General features: G+C 29.7%; 1 protein-coding gene across 35 annotated transcripts in view; it reads left to right on the top strand.

Moving 5' to 3' along the window:
• The window catches only part of LOC124946881 (regulating synaptic membrane exocytosis protein 1-like), a 103974-nt gene that overhangs the window by 34223 nt on the left and 52251 nt on the right, over positions 1–17500 (top strand). For 26 of the 35 annotated variants that reach the window (XR_007100230.1, XM_047488225.1, XM_047488242.1 and 23 more), the window contains 5 exons: positions 4174–4393; positions 6580–6772; positions 14970–15177; positions 15808–16143; positions 17040–17087. The exons of 1 other annotated variant lie outside the window; for it this stretch is intronic. Coding sequence is in view for 33 of the 34 variants with exons in the window: in XM_047488225.1 (XP_047344181.1) it covers positions 4174–4393; positions 6580–6772; positions 14970–15177; positions 15808–16143; positions 17040–17087 (1005 nt within the window). In the remaining variant the exon portion in view is untranslated. Of the gene's footprint in view, positions 1–388; positions 472–4173; positions 4394–6579; positions 6773–14969; positions 15178–15807; positions 16144–17039; positions 17088–17500 lie in introns of those variants that run through there. 8 more of the 35 variants (XM_047488255.1, XM_047488249.1, XM_047488258.1 and 5 more) reach the window with 5 other exon arrangements.

The following is a 17500-nucleotide window of genomic DNA, read 5'->3' as shown; positions in this document are numbered from 1 at the left end:
TCAATGTATTTAACAGGAAATATAATTCATTAAAACGAAAAAAAAAAAAAAAAAAAAAAGAAAAAGAAAAAGAAAAAGGAAGAAAAGGAGTGAAATCGAGAAAATTATTTTTAAAGATTTTCAATGGAAATTTCTTCCATTTCTTTTTCTTTTTCTTTTCCTTTTTCTTTCCTCCAGCGTAAGGAATCGAAGAGAGATTAATTGAAGATTTTAGTAAGGAGAGCTTTGGGAGAACAGGGGGAAAAAAGGAAAGAGAATAAGGGAAATTATGAGAAATTAAGAAAAAGAAAGAAAAAAAAAGAAAAAAAAAGAAAAAAGAAAAAGAAGAAAAGTGGAAAATAAAGAAAATATGTCTGAATGCGAGATCCGTCTATTTGCCCGTTTTTAGGAGAGAAACCGCCGCCCATGGTGGTCACTTCCAGGAGCACGAGGGAGAAGTCTGGTGACAGAATGAATCGGCAGTTCCTCGGGGTACTTACCAAATCATTTTTTTTATTATACCCTAAATACAAAATACACACACCATATACCTAAATATATAGATATAATTCAGATTATCTTCCACTACACACACACATACACACACATAGACATACATATTTATATATATATATATATATATATGTATGTGTATGTGTGTGTATGTGTGTGTTAATTTATTATATAAATATATGTTTTAATTTGTTAATATTTATTTACAAAGAAGTATATATATATATATATATATATATATAAATTTTTTTAGCTATATTTTATACATATATATATATATATATATATATATATCTATGCGTGTGCGTATGCATGTGTGTGTACGACATCTGCCAAATGGTCGTGCGTATTGTCGCGTAAATCTTTACAAAGAAAATTTCGTTCCAAAATGAAAGGAAAAAAGATCGTTGTCGTCACGTTCTCGTTTTCACCTTTTTTTCTTTTTGTTTTTTCGGATCTTTCCTTCTTTTTTTTTTTATTATTATTATTATTATTATTTCCATCGCATCGCGACAGATGCTGGCAAAGAGAGCGAGGGAGAGAGAGAGAGAGAGAAAGAGGTAGAGATAGAGAGAGAGAGAGAGAGAAAAGAAAATAGAACTCTCTCTCTCTCTCTCTATCTCTCTCATTTCGAATGTGACTCATCCCTTTTTTTTGTATCCCCTCATGGCGCTACTTCCCTCACAAAAATTTGTGGTTTTTGTGATACACATAACACCTCTAAAGCTCGTACGTACGGAAAACTACTAACGATTGGTCGATTTTTCTGTCTGGCTTTGTTTCCTTTTTTTTTTTTCCTCTTTTTGTTTTTTTCTCATTTTCCTTTTTTTTCCCCGCTGCCCCCTCCCACCCTCTCTACTCCCTCGTCGGGTTGAGTCGCGAAAATAACGTTTAATCGACGTTGCGATAGTCGTCGAATTTGAAAAAAAAAAAAAATAAATAAAAAAGAAGAAAAAAAAAATGAAAAAAAAAATAAAAAAAAAGAAAAAGAAGTTTTTCCATTTTTTTCCTATTTTATTTTATTTTTTATTTTTTTTTATTATTTTCCATTCACTTTTATTCTTTCCATTTTTTTAAACGTTGTTAAAACGCATAAATCTACGGATTCGGGGAAAGTCCGCGCGCGTAATCGTATACATCGCGGTTCGATCGTTTTTCCGTTTAACGAACAATAACAACAACAATTACAACAATAACAACAACAACGATCATTTATATGTATTTATATATATACATATATATATATATATATTTTTCTTTTTTATTATTATTTTATTTTACTTTTATTTCGTCGTTTTATACATTTCGCTGAGGCACAGAGATTACGCGGCGACCATTCGGCAGAATTGGTTACGAATTTGATTTGTTCTACTTTGGACGACTACGAATCGTGCACAGATATGCACTTCTTGTCTATTTACACACTTCACTCTCTCGCCATACATAACACGTATATCACTCATCGATCGATTCCAGATTTCCTCTTTCGAAAGATAATCTCTTTCTATGTGATATGCGTTTATTTCTGTTATTTTAAAAGATATAATGATAAATATATATATATATATATATATATATATATTTTTACATTGATAACAAGGATAATTCGTTTAATAAAAATGAAGAGTATCATAAATGTACGGAATGTTATATTTATTTTTTTCTAATTATCGTTATCGCATACTATTCTAATTTTTTTCCTTATAAATAATTGCGCCTGGTATGCAGGTGTGTATTTCTGTGTGTGCGTGTTTTTCCTTTTAAAACTCGAATCATAAAAATAGGAATACATAAGTAAAATTAGCATATACATATTAGAACATTGAGAATTTCCTTCGATTCCTCGTGCATATTCGTATATTTGTTTTCTAACTCGTATCATTATTTTTTTTTTTTTTTTGTTTTTTTTTTTTTTTTACACTTACAAAATCAGGCTACGTAGATCTGTACGTAGATATTTAATTTAATGTCAGTTGTGAATCGCTTGATATAACTCTTTGTTTGTGTGTGTCAATGCATCGGGGCATATCGTTAATGCTTACGAGTATATAACACACGTAGATATATATATACATATATATATGTGTGTGTGTATGTACAATTTTATATCTAATAATATATGTAAATGTTTTGTGTGTTATATAATAGTTATTATCTAGATGTATACCGTATCTGACAATTATGCACGTACACATACGTACACACATGAGATGCAATACAAAAAAAAAATTATATATATACATATACATATACATACAGATACATGCACGCACGCACGCACGCACACGTGCCCTTTATTCCTTTCATACATCCGCCTATGCTATGTTTCAATACTATATACTATGAAACACACATACTATATTTACTATACTAGTCACTCCCAACAGTTTCTAAACAAACATTTCGCGTTCATGACGTGCGTGAAACTTTAACGATAAAGTTTGCGAGGACCTCTTGACGGCGTCTTTCGCTAGAAGATGTTTCCAGGTTCCTCCATGAGAATTTTCCACCATAAGAATTTGTATCTCTAGATTGTAATCCTTGTCTCGTTGTTGCATACCAAGCGAGATGTATTACTCGTGGAAAATGCGATGACGTGACAGGAGAAAGAAAAGGAGGAGGAGGAGGATGAGGAGGTGGAGGAGAAGGAGGAGCAGGAGGAGGAGGAGGAGGAGGAGGAGGAAGAAGGAACAGTGTTTAAATGATATGGTAGAGATGAAGGAAAAAATAGGAAAAACCGATAAAGGATATAAAAATCGAAATTAATAGTAAAACGCATGAGAATAATGTGTGTTTGATTTTTCATATTTTCTTTCAGCGATTATCTTTGTGCCGTTTGAGAGAGAGAAAGAGAGAGAGAGAGAGAGAGAGAGAGAGAGAGAGTAAAAAAAGCCATGAGAAAGAGAGAAGGATATAAATGAATATGTAATTTATGATATCTGTATGTATGTCATCGTCGATTTTCTTTTTTTATTTTTATTTTTATTTTTTTTTTATCTCACATCGATGATAAATATATGTTTTTGTCGTTTTTAACATATCAATTTAAATATAATCGACAGCGAAGTGTGTACGCTGCCAAAATAATTTCATTTATCGATCAATATATACGTCTATTCGTATAAGAGTTGTGCGAAAGAGTTTCGTATATAAAAAAAGAAAACAAAAGAAAAGAAAAAAAATAACAAAACAAAACAAAGAAAAATGCAAGCATTATTTTACGTATCAGGATACGTTCTTATCTCGAATCCCTTTGTTATGATATTATCGAGAGAAATTATAAAGGATGATTCAATATGATTTTCTTGTGCTCTTTTTTTTTCTTCTTTTTTTTTTTTTCTTACACACCACAGCACTCAAGGTAATTGCAATATATTTACAAGAACGAAGTAGTAATTGTTTGGTTGATCAATTCTCTCTTTTTTTTTTTTATTTTTTTTTTTTTTTATTTCGATATCACGTCGAAAAAATATATCGGAGAGAGATTGAAAAATGTGTTAGAGAGTACAGAAGTTAAACACAAAAAAATAATATATATATATATATATATATATATATATATATATATATATATATATAAAGGAAAAGGGTAGGGAAATGTGTAAATGAAAAGAAAAAAAAAAAAAGAAAAAAGAAAAGAGGAGAAAATTTGTTGGATGACGTATAATACGTGTACCACAGGAAAGGCTTACAAGAAGAATGCGGATGATCCAACGATGGCTACGAGCGAGGATTCACGTGGAAAGAATGTTATCCACAATGGGCAACATCCCATCGCAAGTATTGTCAGCATCAAATTTGACGGTGATCATTCATCGCGAGAACCGCGAAAAATGGGGAACACAATCGTCAAACGGAGTTGCCGGAGGAATGGCATTGAATGTCGTGCCAATAATAGGAGGTGCGTTTCAAGATATCGCGTGTTGCCGTACGCCATAATTATTTTTTATTAATTACAACAAAGTTTAATCCTTTGCGAGTGGATATTTCTATGGCAAAAGAAAGAAAAAAAAAAAAAAAAAAAAAAAGAAATCAGTGGGAGATTACAAAAAAAAAAAAAAAAAAAGGGCGTAGCCGTAGGATCCCGAGCGTAATTCGTAATTCCTTTCGAATTAATTTTTCAATAATAAATTTTGATAGATTATAAATTATTCGTTATGTTATAATTGTCGAGAGATTGAAAATCTCTTTTTCTTTTTTTTTTTTTTCTTTTTCTTTTTCTTTTCTTTTCTGTCTTCTCGCTCGAGAGTCCATTCGGCCCGGATCGAAATATCTCGTCTCGTAATTTTATTTATTTACTTATTTTCTTCTTTTTTTATTACTCCTTATAAACCTTTAAATTTAATTTCTTTATCAATGACTGAATATTTGGAAAAGAAGAAAAAAAGAAAGAAAAAAAAAAAACAAAAGAAGAAAATAAAGAAAGCTTTTCGTCTTACATGTGCAAAGTACGTCGGTTTCCTAAATTTAATATTTGTTTCGGATTAATATGTAAAAAAAAAAAAAAGAAAAAAAAAAAAAGAAAAAAAAAATTAAAAGAAAAAAAAAAGAAAAGAAAGGAAAAAAAGAAAAGAGAAAAAGAGAAATAATAAATCTAAATAATAATTATTATTATTGAGATTTCAATGCAATTGTCGTGATGATCGTTAAATGCGAGATAATTAGGATCGATTGAAGAATTCTTTTTTTTCCCTTTTTCTTTTTTCTTTTTTTTTCTTTTTTTTTTTTTTTTTCTTTTGTGTTCTCCTTTCGCTTGACCAGTTCGACCCGGATCGATATACGTGATCACTTCTTTGAAGAACTATAACTGGATGGGATCGAGGGCGTGATAGATAGTACGCATACGTTCGCTTATTTTCTTTCTTTTCTGTTTTTTCTTTTTTTTTTTTTTTTTTTTTCTTTCTTTCAATTTTTTTCTTTTTTCGTTTATTAGTTTTATTATTAAAAACGCCACACGGAGTTGGGTCATCTATGCTTACATATTAACCGACGCAAGGCACTTGAAGAGAACTCGTTAGTAGAATATGATCTAAAAATGAGAGAGCATTATGGATCGTAACCTTTAGAATATGTGTGACAGTTCGTGGTTTAACGCGATATTAATCGTACGTTATTACTTCGATTATATATCGATCGATAATGCATTATCTTTTTAATAGGATCATTGTAAAATTATAATCGAAATGAATTATCTCGCTCGAGTATCGACGTTTATTATAATATTTTTATAACGATCTTTTAACGAAAAACGATTTCGTTTTATCTCATTTCTTTTCTTTTTTTCTTTTTTTCTTTTCCTCTGTCTCTTTCAAAACGAATATTTTATTTCTTCTTTTCTTTTTTTTTTTAACAATTGAAACAATTTTTAATTACGAAAAGAAATTCAAATTCATTGCGTTAAACTCGTTAAATACGTTGGAGTGACACGAGTGACGCGAACGTTTGTGTATATAAATTTTGAAGAAAAAAAAAAAAAAGAAAAAATCCACATTCTCATATCACTCATTAAATTATCTGTCGAATAATTTAACGAGAGAAACGTGCCGTTCGAGAGAAAGAGAGAAAAGATCGATTGATCCTTGAACGACGAGTTAATTCGAATCCACGATTAAATACATTAAGACGGACGGCAGTGCCGTGTCATTGAAAGAGAAAAAAAGAAAAGGGATAAAGATAAAAGGGAAAAAAAGGGAAAAAAAAAAAAAAAAAAAAAAAAAAAAAACAAAAACAAAAAAAAAAGGGGAGGAACGAAAAGAAATGAGAGGGTGGTGGTGGGGGAGGGGGCCGTTTGGGGGTAAGAGAGAAGAAAAAGCTCGCTCACGGAGAAAAAAAAATGGAGTGGACGAAATATAGAGATATCACCAATTGCACGAAGTGAGATTTGAAGTGAGGGATGAAATGAGAAGGAAGGAAAAAAGAGAAAGATGGAAGAAGGGATAATGAAAAAAATAAGAAAAAGAAAAAAAAAAAAAAGAAAAGAAAAACAAAAAAAAAAAAAAAAGAAAAAGAAGAGGCGGAAGAAGAGATCCATGAAAAAATCCAGACCGAAGAAAAAATCCATGGGGATATATGGCTTTGTTTGATCAGGTTTACAGAGAGGAGGGGAAAAAAGACGGTACGATTTGACGGAGGGACCAATATTGGCAGTCCTCAGGAGGATTGGTCATGGGAGGCCGATCGGTTGGTTAGTCAAGACAGTGCAACCAAAGATTCCGTTATAGAGGAGACATCAAGCACATTCACGAGCAGCGAGGATAGCAATAGGAACGAATTGTCCAAGGTATACTTACATATAACTGAATGCCTGAATTTCCTCGAGTATAATGAAGTCGATGAATTAACGAGAGAGAAACAAAAAAAAAAAAAAAAAAGAAAAAAGAATAAAAAAATAAGTTACGCAAAAGTTACATAAAAATTAATAAAAGATCAAGATACATTTATCGTGTCGATCGATTGACCTTTAAGAAAGACAATATATTTTTTAAATGTTTATTTATTTAATATTATTATTATTAGAGAAAATATAGTAACGTGGGCAAATGATAAATAAAAGGGAATAATAATGTTATAATTAAAAAAAAAGATCATGAAGTGTAAAGGTAAAAAGAGAGAGAGAGAGAGAAAAGAAAAGATCTAAAAAAAGATTTCCTCCAAGTCGATCGAGAGTAAAAAAAAAAAAAAAAAGAGAAAGACAGAGAGAAAGAGAGAGGGAAAGGGATTGGAAAGGTCTCGCTTTAGTGGTTCACTAGGAAGAGAACCGATTGAACTCTGTGCTGGTATGGTGTTGTTGATGGTGGTTGTGCTGATGCTGGTCGATCGAGTAAAAGGGGTTTTTTTTTCTTGTTTCTTTCCCCTAATAATTATATCTATTTTTTTCTCTCTCTCTCTTTTATTTTTTTTTTTTTTTTTTTTGATTCCGAACGACGAATATTATATGTTGTATGTAATATTAACGATATATTTTATGTATGTACTGTAATATACATACATACATATATATATATATGTATGTATTTAGCATATCTATTTATGCCATGGATGACTATGACGACGACGACGAAAATGATGAAAATGATTTTGATATCGTTCAAATCATTCAAAATGATATCCCATTCGTGGCAATCGATGTACGATAAAAATGATAAAGATGATAAGGATCGTCACTGGTTCGTACTCCCTCCTGTCCTCCTAAGAAAAAAATAAATAAATAAATAAATAAAAATAAAAATGAAAATAAAAATAAAAAAGAAAAAATAAAAGGGAAAAAATGTCGACGAAGATTAGTCGTTGATTGGTTGGTGCATCCCAACAGTGCCTTAACACTTTTAACATAATCGACGTAGATCGTGATCGTGATCTGTTGTCCAATACTTTCGTCTTTTGTATTTTGTATTTTTGTTTTTTTCTTTTTCTCTCTCTTTTTTTTTCTTTTTTTTTTTTTCTTATTAACTCTTTTGGTATACGCCCTTTCCCCTTTCCCCTCTATTTTGATATCTTTTAAATATATATTTATATTTCTCTTCTTTCCCTTCTTCGTCTTCTTCTTCTTCGTCGCTTTACTTTTGTATTTTTCTTTTTTTCTCTTAACGCTTTTACTTCTTTATTTATTGATCCATTTATTCTTTCATTTGTTTTCTTTCTCTTTTTCTTTTTTTTTTTATCGTTTTTGTTTTTTTTTTCTTTTTTTCTTTTTCAATATCCTCTTTCTGATTCATACATACAATGACTTTGCGAAAACGTATCGACACTCTAACAAAATAATAATCGAGTTAGCCACTTCTTGTATGTTTTTCCGATATTATCGCGTAGCTTCTTTTTACCTGCTCGTTATTTTTCTTTTTTCTTTTTTTTTTTTTCGTTTTTTCTTTTTTAGTCTCTTTACTTATTTGCCTTTAGAAACGGCGTGTATAAGTTCTTTTTTCTCTCTCTCTCTCTCTCTCTCTCTCTCTCTTTTTCATCATATGTTTTTTTCTCTTCTTTTTACAAAAATTTTGTTTTCTTCCTTTTTTTATTTTTTTTTTCTTTCTTTTTTTTTTTTTTTTTTTTTTTTTTTTATGAAAGCTCCCTCAGTATTACCCTTCAACAATTTTCTTCGAGGACCTCTTCTTCTCCGTAAACACGTATACACGTATATCTACACACATACATATAAATATATAAATATATACATTTATATATATATAATACATACACATATATATATATATATACATACATACATATACATATTTTAGCTCTCTGACCGATAAACCTCTTTTGCTCGATAAACCCTTTTTATATCTTTCGAGCTTGAAAGGCTTGGTACGCTTTAGTTTTTTGTACTCTCATCCCTCCCAGTATCAGCGTCATCGTCATTGTCATCGTCGTTATCATCGTCATAAAAATATGTCATTTGCAGCTATTATTCGTACGTCTTAACGCGAGTCATTAATTTACGTTATTTATAAAAATAAATTGTTATGTTAAAATAGTAACAGATACGTTCCTTCAATTCGTTTACGTTATTTAAATTGACAAAGGATATTTAATTATATCGTCGTATCTTTCAAATAATTAAGAAATAAAAAATTGACAATTCAATAGTAAACGCGATATTCAGTGTGCTGTGAATTTGATCGATTGTCATAATTGGAACAATAAGTTTCATTGTTTCTTTTTTTCTTATCAAAAGAAATTAGTTCTCTCTCTCTCTCTTTCTCTCTCACACACACACATCCCGTTCTGTGTTCGATCGTATAAAAAAAAAAAAAAAAAGAAACAACTTTTGAAGCACAGTTTTAATCTCATTGTTACATTTTTTTCGAGTTCTCATCAATTCTTCACATTCGATTAGTATATTCGTTCGTTTATCACATTCTTCTATAACCTCTCGACCTCCCTCACTGTCTATCCCTATCCCTTCTCCATTTCACTCATCCCTTTTCGTTTTTTTTTTTTTAGCTAATTCTCCGAATCAGTTAGCCAAACTTTTCATTCTATATAGATACATATATATATATATATATGTGTATATATATATATATATATATATATGTATATATATAGTAGATATGAACTAACCTACATTATTTCTCAAGTTAATTGCATTACGTAGAACTTAAATGGGCTGTGTTATAAATAGGAAATGTTATCTTTACACATCACATAGATAGTTTTTACTTATTTATTACTCGTAGATTTATGCAACGTGGAAATTGATATATATATATATATTTTTTTTTTTTCTTTTTTCTCTTTTGTATTCTTTCAATTCCATTATCTAGTTGCTCGATAGATTGGCAATAAATAAATAAATAAATAAATAAAGATATCTGTATATAAATTAAATATATTATATTTATATTCATATCATATTATATATATATATATATACATATATATATATATATATGTATATATATATATATCATCGTATTGTATATGCTATATTTATATTACATATATTATTTATATATAATTAAGAAGATTTAATTAAATCTTTAACAGTCATAAATATTTCCTTATTATTTCTAATTGTTTCTCTTTATTATTTTTAATGTCAAACATATTGCCGATCGAATTGCACGTATAGTAAAGTAATATGGCGTTATAATCAAAGAAGGGAGTAGATGGGAATGGGTTCGCAGTCAATATCGTTTTAGTATCATACTCATATATAAACATACATACATACATACATACATATATACATATATACTTTTCATTCGTTTTTCCCGATAGTTTTTCCTACCTGGGTGAAGATCGACCGTATGTATTTGTCAATTCGTTGGCGGCACGAGTGCGGCCGACGGGTAACGACAGTTCGATTATCCGTTATCTTTATTAGATGACCTCGTAAAACGGCCTCGAGAAATCTCCCTCATCCCTTTCCTCTCTCCTGCCCTTCATCTGTCTCTCTCTCTCTCTCTCTCTCTCTCTCTCTCTCTCTCTATCTCTATCTCTCTTTTTCTCTTTTCATTTCTTGATCATTTCTTCATACTTGGAAAATATCTTCCAAACGTAGTATAGTCAATCGTCTTTATTTTATTTATTTATTTTTTTTTTTTTATCTCTTTCTCAATTTCATCTCATATAAATTACATGAATTTCTTTTCATCCCTCTCCTCCTCCTCTTGCTCCTTATTCTCTCGTTCACTTCTTTTTTTTCCTTTTCTTTCTTGGAATATTTTTTTCCTTTTTTCTTTCTACTTCTTTTTCTTTTCTTTCTTTTTTTTTTTTTTTTTTTTTAATTCTTGTCATTGTTTTTTCTCCCTTCTCGTTGTATTTTTTTTTTTTTTTCTTTTCTTTTCTTTTCACATTTTATACTTTTGTACATTATCATCTCGCGAAATTCCTCGCTTATACCCCGTCAAAAACTTTAGTCAGCGATAGGAAGGAGCTTGTATAGGAGTGCTTTGTAAATTAAGCACACTTCGCTTATTAATGTAGAAAGACGAAGTGATCGATATCGCGCTCCAAAGCGATCAAAGGGAGTCAAAAGAGTAGAATTTCTCGTCAGGGAGAGAGTGAGATAGAGAGAGAGAGAGAGAGAGTGAAAGGGATAAATAGATAGACAGAGAGAGAGAGAGAGAGAGAGAGAGAGTGAAAGAGAGAGAGAGAGAGAGAGAAAGTGAAGTATCATTTTGCCAGTGTATATTTTAAATCATGAATATTTTTTTACTCTTACGGTCACGTCATTGATATTATTATAAAAATTAAAGAAATTCGAAAAAAAATGTCGAAAATGTTCGAAAAAAATTTTATATATATATATATATGTGTGATAAATCGTGATCATTGATCTATCTTTTAAATTGATCGATAAATAATTTGTGATTTGTGAAAATCGAAGTGAAATATTTGTGATCGTTTCTTTGCCACAAAATAACATATTCAATCAACCCTCTCTTTCTCTCTCTCTCTCTCTCTCTCTCTCTCTCTCTCTCTTTCTCTCTCTTGAGGAAATAGAGAGAGAGGGCAAGACATTATTAGATGTAATTAAAAAAAGACAAAAAAATGTCGATTATACATATACATACGATTATATATATATATAGATACGTAATAAATCATGATCATTGATCTATCATATATATTTTAATCACATAAATCGTTCATCTATCATATATTGTATTCACATAAATTGTTGATGATTAATATATTGTTGATGGTTGATATGTAATTCGTAATTTGTGAAAAATTGTAGTAAGAGATTTGAGGTCATTTTTTTTTCCGGCGGAACAACATATCCAATCATTCCTCTTTCTCTCTTATTTTCTCTAAACAGAGAAAAAGAGAGAGAGAGAGAATGAAAGAAAGGGAGAAAGAGAAAGAGAGAGATACATAGATAGATAGATAGAGAGAGAGAGAGAGAGAGAGAGAGAAAGAGGGAGAGAGAGAAAAATAAGAGATGAAATATCATTTTTCTAACATATATTTTAAATCATTGAACTCTTATATGACATCATTTATTATAATTAAATATTATTATAATTAAAAAAAAAAAAAAATAAAAAGAATAGAAAAAAATTATCTACTATCATTCTTCCCTCTCTCTCTCTCTCTCTCTCTCTCTCTCTCTCTTTTTCTCTCTTTTCCTATCTATCTCTCTTTTTATTTTCTCATTTCTATCCTTGATTTCTATAAACGAAGAACGATTTGAAGAAGTCTCACGACGTGGCGCGTGGTGTAACTTCATTGGCGCTCCGTGATTCCGAATGTCCAATTAAAACTGTCGAGAGGGTGCCGGCGTTCCCCCGAGAAGCGTTCCTGTTTCATAATTAATCGAATTGGAACGCGGCCAAAGGATATTTCGAAAGCGTAGGAAAGGAAAGGTCGTTAGCTGTCGTTGCTTTCGATATCGCGAGTTCCGCCGTGAGTTTCGAACTCGACGATGAAGTGAAATAGAAATGGAGAGAGAAAAAAAGAAAGAAAAAGAAAGAAAGAAAGAAAGAAAGAAAGAGAAAGATAGAGAGAAAGATTTAATCGAATCGAAAGAACGAAGAGGAGGAATCGAAATCTTGTGAGAGTTCTTATACGTCAAGTTAAACGATCGAGAGTTCAAAGGTCGCTGGTCTTTTTCATAAAAGTAAAGGAATGAAGAAGAACAAAAAAAGAAAGAAAGAAAGAAAGAAAGAAAGAAAGAAAGAAGGAAAGAAAGAAAAAGAGAAACAGAAAGGTACAATCTAGTGCTTCCGTCTCGAGAACGTATATATATATATATATATATATATATATATATATATATACACATACATACAAATATATATGTATATATATATATACACATATATACAAATATATATGTATATATATATATATATATATATATATATTCATATTCGTTTTGATGCCAAATGGTATTGCCACGTAGATCTACATTGGTTACTACATCTATACTTACATTTACTTACGTACGTTTGTATATGGTATGTATGTATGTATGTATGTCTATCTATCTATATACTTGATGTGTACTATTTACGCTGCCGCCGACTGCACCCGAGCTTTTCTACAAGATTAAAGCTCAGTCTCTATCTCGACTCTTCTTTCACGGTTCGTCAACCCTTTCAAGAACTTTCTTGATATGTGTTGTTATATATCTATTTTATATAAATAGACATACACATATCAATTTGTATTAATTGAACGATTCAATCGGCGTCTTTGAAAATGTTCCTTCCTTTTTCTTCGTTTTTTCGTCTAAAAAAAATCCTCTATCTCTCTCTCTCTCTCTCTCTCTCTCTCTCTCTCTCTCTCTTTCTCCATATTTCTAATTTTTCTTCAATATATAACACACATTCACTATGATTAGAAGATATTACAGATTCTATTATTCTCTTCTTTCTCTCGAATCGATCGCATCGATCAAATCGTCGTTTCGTTTCCTCTCACTTCGTCCTTTTTTGCCCATTTTATACGAATGTTTTATTTAAAAAAGAAAGAGAGAAAAAAAATTAGAACAATATTCACTAACATTAATGGATATTAACAAATTGATATTAATAATATACGTATTAATAAATCGATCAAAGAAAGACGTAACACATTTGATCAATTTAAATCCAATCGTTTATCCTTTTAGCGAAACGAAAAGCGTACGATTTGCTTTCATTCAAAAATCCTTCTTTTTGTTCTTTTTTTTTTCTTTCTTTTTTTTTGTTTTTTTTTTTTTATTCATTCATTTTATTATTTTTCTACTTTTATTTGTTTTTTTTTTTTTTTTCGAAAGGCAATATTTTTTCCTTTCTTCGTCCTTTTCATTCTTTCTTTTTCTTTTTTTTTTTTCATTTTTTCTTTTCTTTTTTTTTTTTTTTCCTTATTACTATAATACACATGTATATATACATATTACACGATCGAACTACGCATAAAAAAAATCATCGTTCGTACACACTATTTATATACTTTTATCCTAACACTTATATCAACGATATTTTCATCATTTATAAGTAGGTATGTGTGTGTTTTTATCTATGTAGATCATTATAATATAATATAATCTCGTTCAGCATCGTGTTTTGGGAATGAATACAACAAAATTTTTTCAAATGCTCCTCCCTTTGCTTTCGATCTATGTATCTTATTTCCTTTCTTTTTTTTTTTTCTTTTCTTTTTTTGTTTGTTTGTTCGTTCGTTCGTTTGCTTATAGAGCAATAAAATATTTTGTTTTTATACGGAAGCATGTAATGCTATTTTAACAATTAATACGAATGTTGTATTTTCGTTGGGCATGAAATGCTTTAATTGGTGCATTTATGTATATATATATATATATACATATATATAAAATATACATATATATATATATATATATATATATATATGACACATGAAATCCTTTCCACCATCAAAACCTCACAGTTTTTAAAAGTGTGTGGGAGAAACGTCTTGCTTAAGACAAATTATACATATCTATCGAGATACGTAATATTAAAAAAATGATCTACGTTTTAATGATCTGAAAAAAAAAAGAGAGAAAAAGAATAAGAAGGAAACAATTAGCCCAGAAAGATTCGAGAAAGAGAAAGATTGATTTTAAAAATCATTTAGTAACTATCGGCTCGCCTTGTATATATATATATATTTATATATATATATATATATATGTAAAATATAACAGGACGTTTCTCTCAATATGACATAACACGCTAATTATACTCACGATCGTTTTTAATTATAACAAAACAATTAAATAAAGACGTTTAACGTGTTCGTTCCTAGAATTTAATTAAAAAAAAAAGGACAAAAAAGTAGAAGAAAATATAAAAAACGTGAGAGAAAGATCTAAAGGACAAATAAATATTTATTATTTCGAATGGATGTAAAGAATAAGTTCTAGTAACGTCATACACGTGACGTCGTAGTATAAAAAAAGAAAAAAAAAAAAAAAGAGAAAAAAGACAACAATAACAACAAGAACAACAACAACAACAACAACAACAATAACAAAAGCAAAGATTAGATAGAAAAACAAAACAATTGTACGCGTTGTCTAGCATCCTTTCTCCTGGCAAGTCAGCAGAGATGGACAGAAGTTAATCGGACACATGGTCTTAAGAAAATCCTTGGGTTCTGGGAGTAGTACAAGTATACTCGGTCTCAAGGTCGTCGGTGGTATACTCTTAGAGGATGGTTCTATGGGAGCCCTTATTGAAAAAGTCAAGAAGGGTAGTACAGCCGACATAGAAGGTCAATTGAGACCAGGTGAGAAAAAGAATGAACTATTATCTTATTCTGTCCATTTTGAAAAAGAAAGAAAGAAAGAAAAAAAAAAGAAAAAAAGAAAGAAACATTTCTTTTCTATATCTATATTTCAATATTTATATATATATATATATATATATATATATTTATTTTTATAACATTAATAAATATATGTATGTAAATTAATATATTGTTTATTCAAAGGAATATATAGATTTATATTTATAATATAATAATAAATAAATAGTAATAAAATTAAAATAAATAAATAACTATATACATATATGTATATATATATTTATTTATTTATTTATTTTATAATAATTTAAATATATATTTATTATGTATTTCAATATAGAGAAATGAAATTTTATAACAAATAAATATATATAGATTTTTTACTTCAATATACATATATATATATATATATATGTATATGTATGTTATTCTTATGATTCATTTTGATTGAAAAATCTCAAATAAATATTGATATATAAATATAAATAACGTTTTATTGAAAATAAATTGTCTTTTATTATATATAAATTCAATAAATAATATCAATCTACTAGAAAGCGATTGGGATAGAAAAACGATATTCCGAGATCGGGTATCTCTTGATTGTTACAGGCGACGAGGTACTCAAATGGAACGGTAGATCTCTTCAGGATAAAAGCTTCAGGGATGTATACGAGATTATCGCGGAATCGAGGCAGGAATCCAAAGTTGAATTGATAGTTTCGCGAAATTTATCGGCCGCATTAGCACCGAGTACTACAACAATGACGACAACGACGACGATGGTAGCGCAACAACAGCAACATCAACAACAACAGCAACAACAACAACAACAACAAGGACCACCGGGTTCGTCGATGTCCGTACCGTCCAGGCGAATAGCTGTACAACCACAATGGAGACAAAAGCAAGAATCCATTTCCGGTTCTCAACAACCCCATCACAAAGGTGACTATGAATTACAAATAATATCGTATTTTTACGAGAATGTCCTTTTGTCTATCTACGATGAGTTTATTCAAAGTCTATATATATATATATATATCGATCGATCGGTTTACGTTCAATTCGATCAATTTCAAAAATGATTTCTAATAATTACGAATTGAAATCAATCGATCGATATTTCTAAACATCCAAATTATTTCGATTAACAGATTAAATGACTTTTGATCGGACTCCGATAGATATCAGAGATTTGGATATCGTGGAGAAAGACAGATCGTAAAGTTTTTCTCTTATTTCTCGTTTTATTATTAAAGTATTGGAGTAGATATTTTTTTTCTGTTCCTTTTTTTCTTTGTTTTTCTTTTTTAATTTTTTTTTTCTTTTTTTTTCTTCTTCTTTTGTAGCAACAATCTCACGTCCACGTTCCCTTTGACGAGCGATTCGAGAACGTTCGAAAGAATATTTCTTTTTTTATCTTCTCTTTTTTTTCTTTTTTTTTTTTTTCTTTTTTTTCTCTCTCTCTCTCTCTCTCTAACGTTCTCGACGACCACGAAAGAAGATAAAATTAATTTAATAAATATTAAACATTGTTACGCTCAAGAGATAAATATTTGTCTGCGTTATTAAGAGATTAATAATGGCGCGTGTCGTAGTCGTGACATGAGAATAAAATAGAAAAGTAACGTTGCGATAGTTCGATGTCGAGTTCATATATAGTTATTTACGTACATACATACGTATGTGTGTAATATGTATATATATACGAGACATAGATAGAGAAATATTTTTCTTCTTGTTTATTTATTTATTTATTTATTTATTTTTCCTTTTATTTTTTAACAATAGATTGTAAGTGTATTTAAGCTTATATTGGACACGGCGCTATATTATCACAGATTATATGATTTTTCGCATTCCAGGTCTTAAGAAATGCATCCTATGGGGTAGGCTTTAAATTTCTTTTAACAACCAACCCCCTCTAAAGCCCGCCCGTTGTCTCCACATTTTTTGCTGAGTGTACCTCATTTCTTCTATCTTTCTCTTTTTTTTTTTTTTTTTTTTTTTATTACTTATGGCAAAACACTCCCTCTGCCCCCGCCCTCAGTCTTTTTCTCCATCAGTCCTTTTCTTCATTTTCGTTTCTGTCTCCTGAAATTGAATCGATCGAATTCGATGAAAATAAAAAAAAAAAAAAAAACAAAAACAAGAACAAAAAACAAAAATGAAAAGAAAAAAAAAACAAAGGAAAAGTAAGAAACGATTGAATAGCTCAATTTCCGCATTTGTGTATTACTATCGATGTGTCTTATTGTAGAGCGTAGATCGTAGTGGTGATGCACCTCTTCTTATATTTCTA

Source organism: Vespa velutina, chromosome 2 (genome assembly GCF_912470025.1).
Source record: "Vespa velutina chromosome 2, iVesVel2.1, whole genome shotgun sequence".
NCBI lineage: Eukaryota > Metazoa > Arthropoda > Insecta > Hymenoptera > Vespidae > Vespa > Vespa velutina.
The sequence above is the reverse complement of the archived record's forward strand: the minus strand, read 5'-3'. Positions and strand labels throughout refer to the sequence as shown.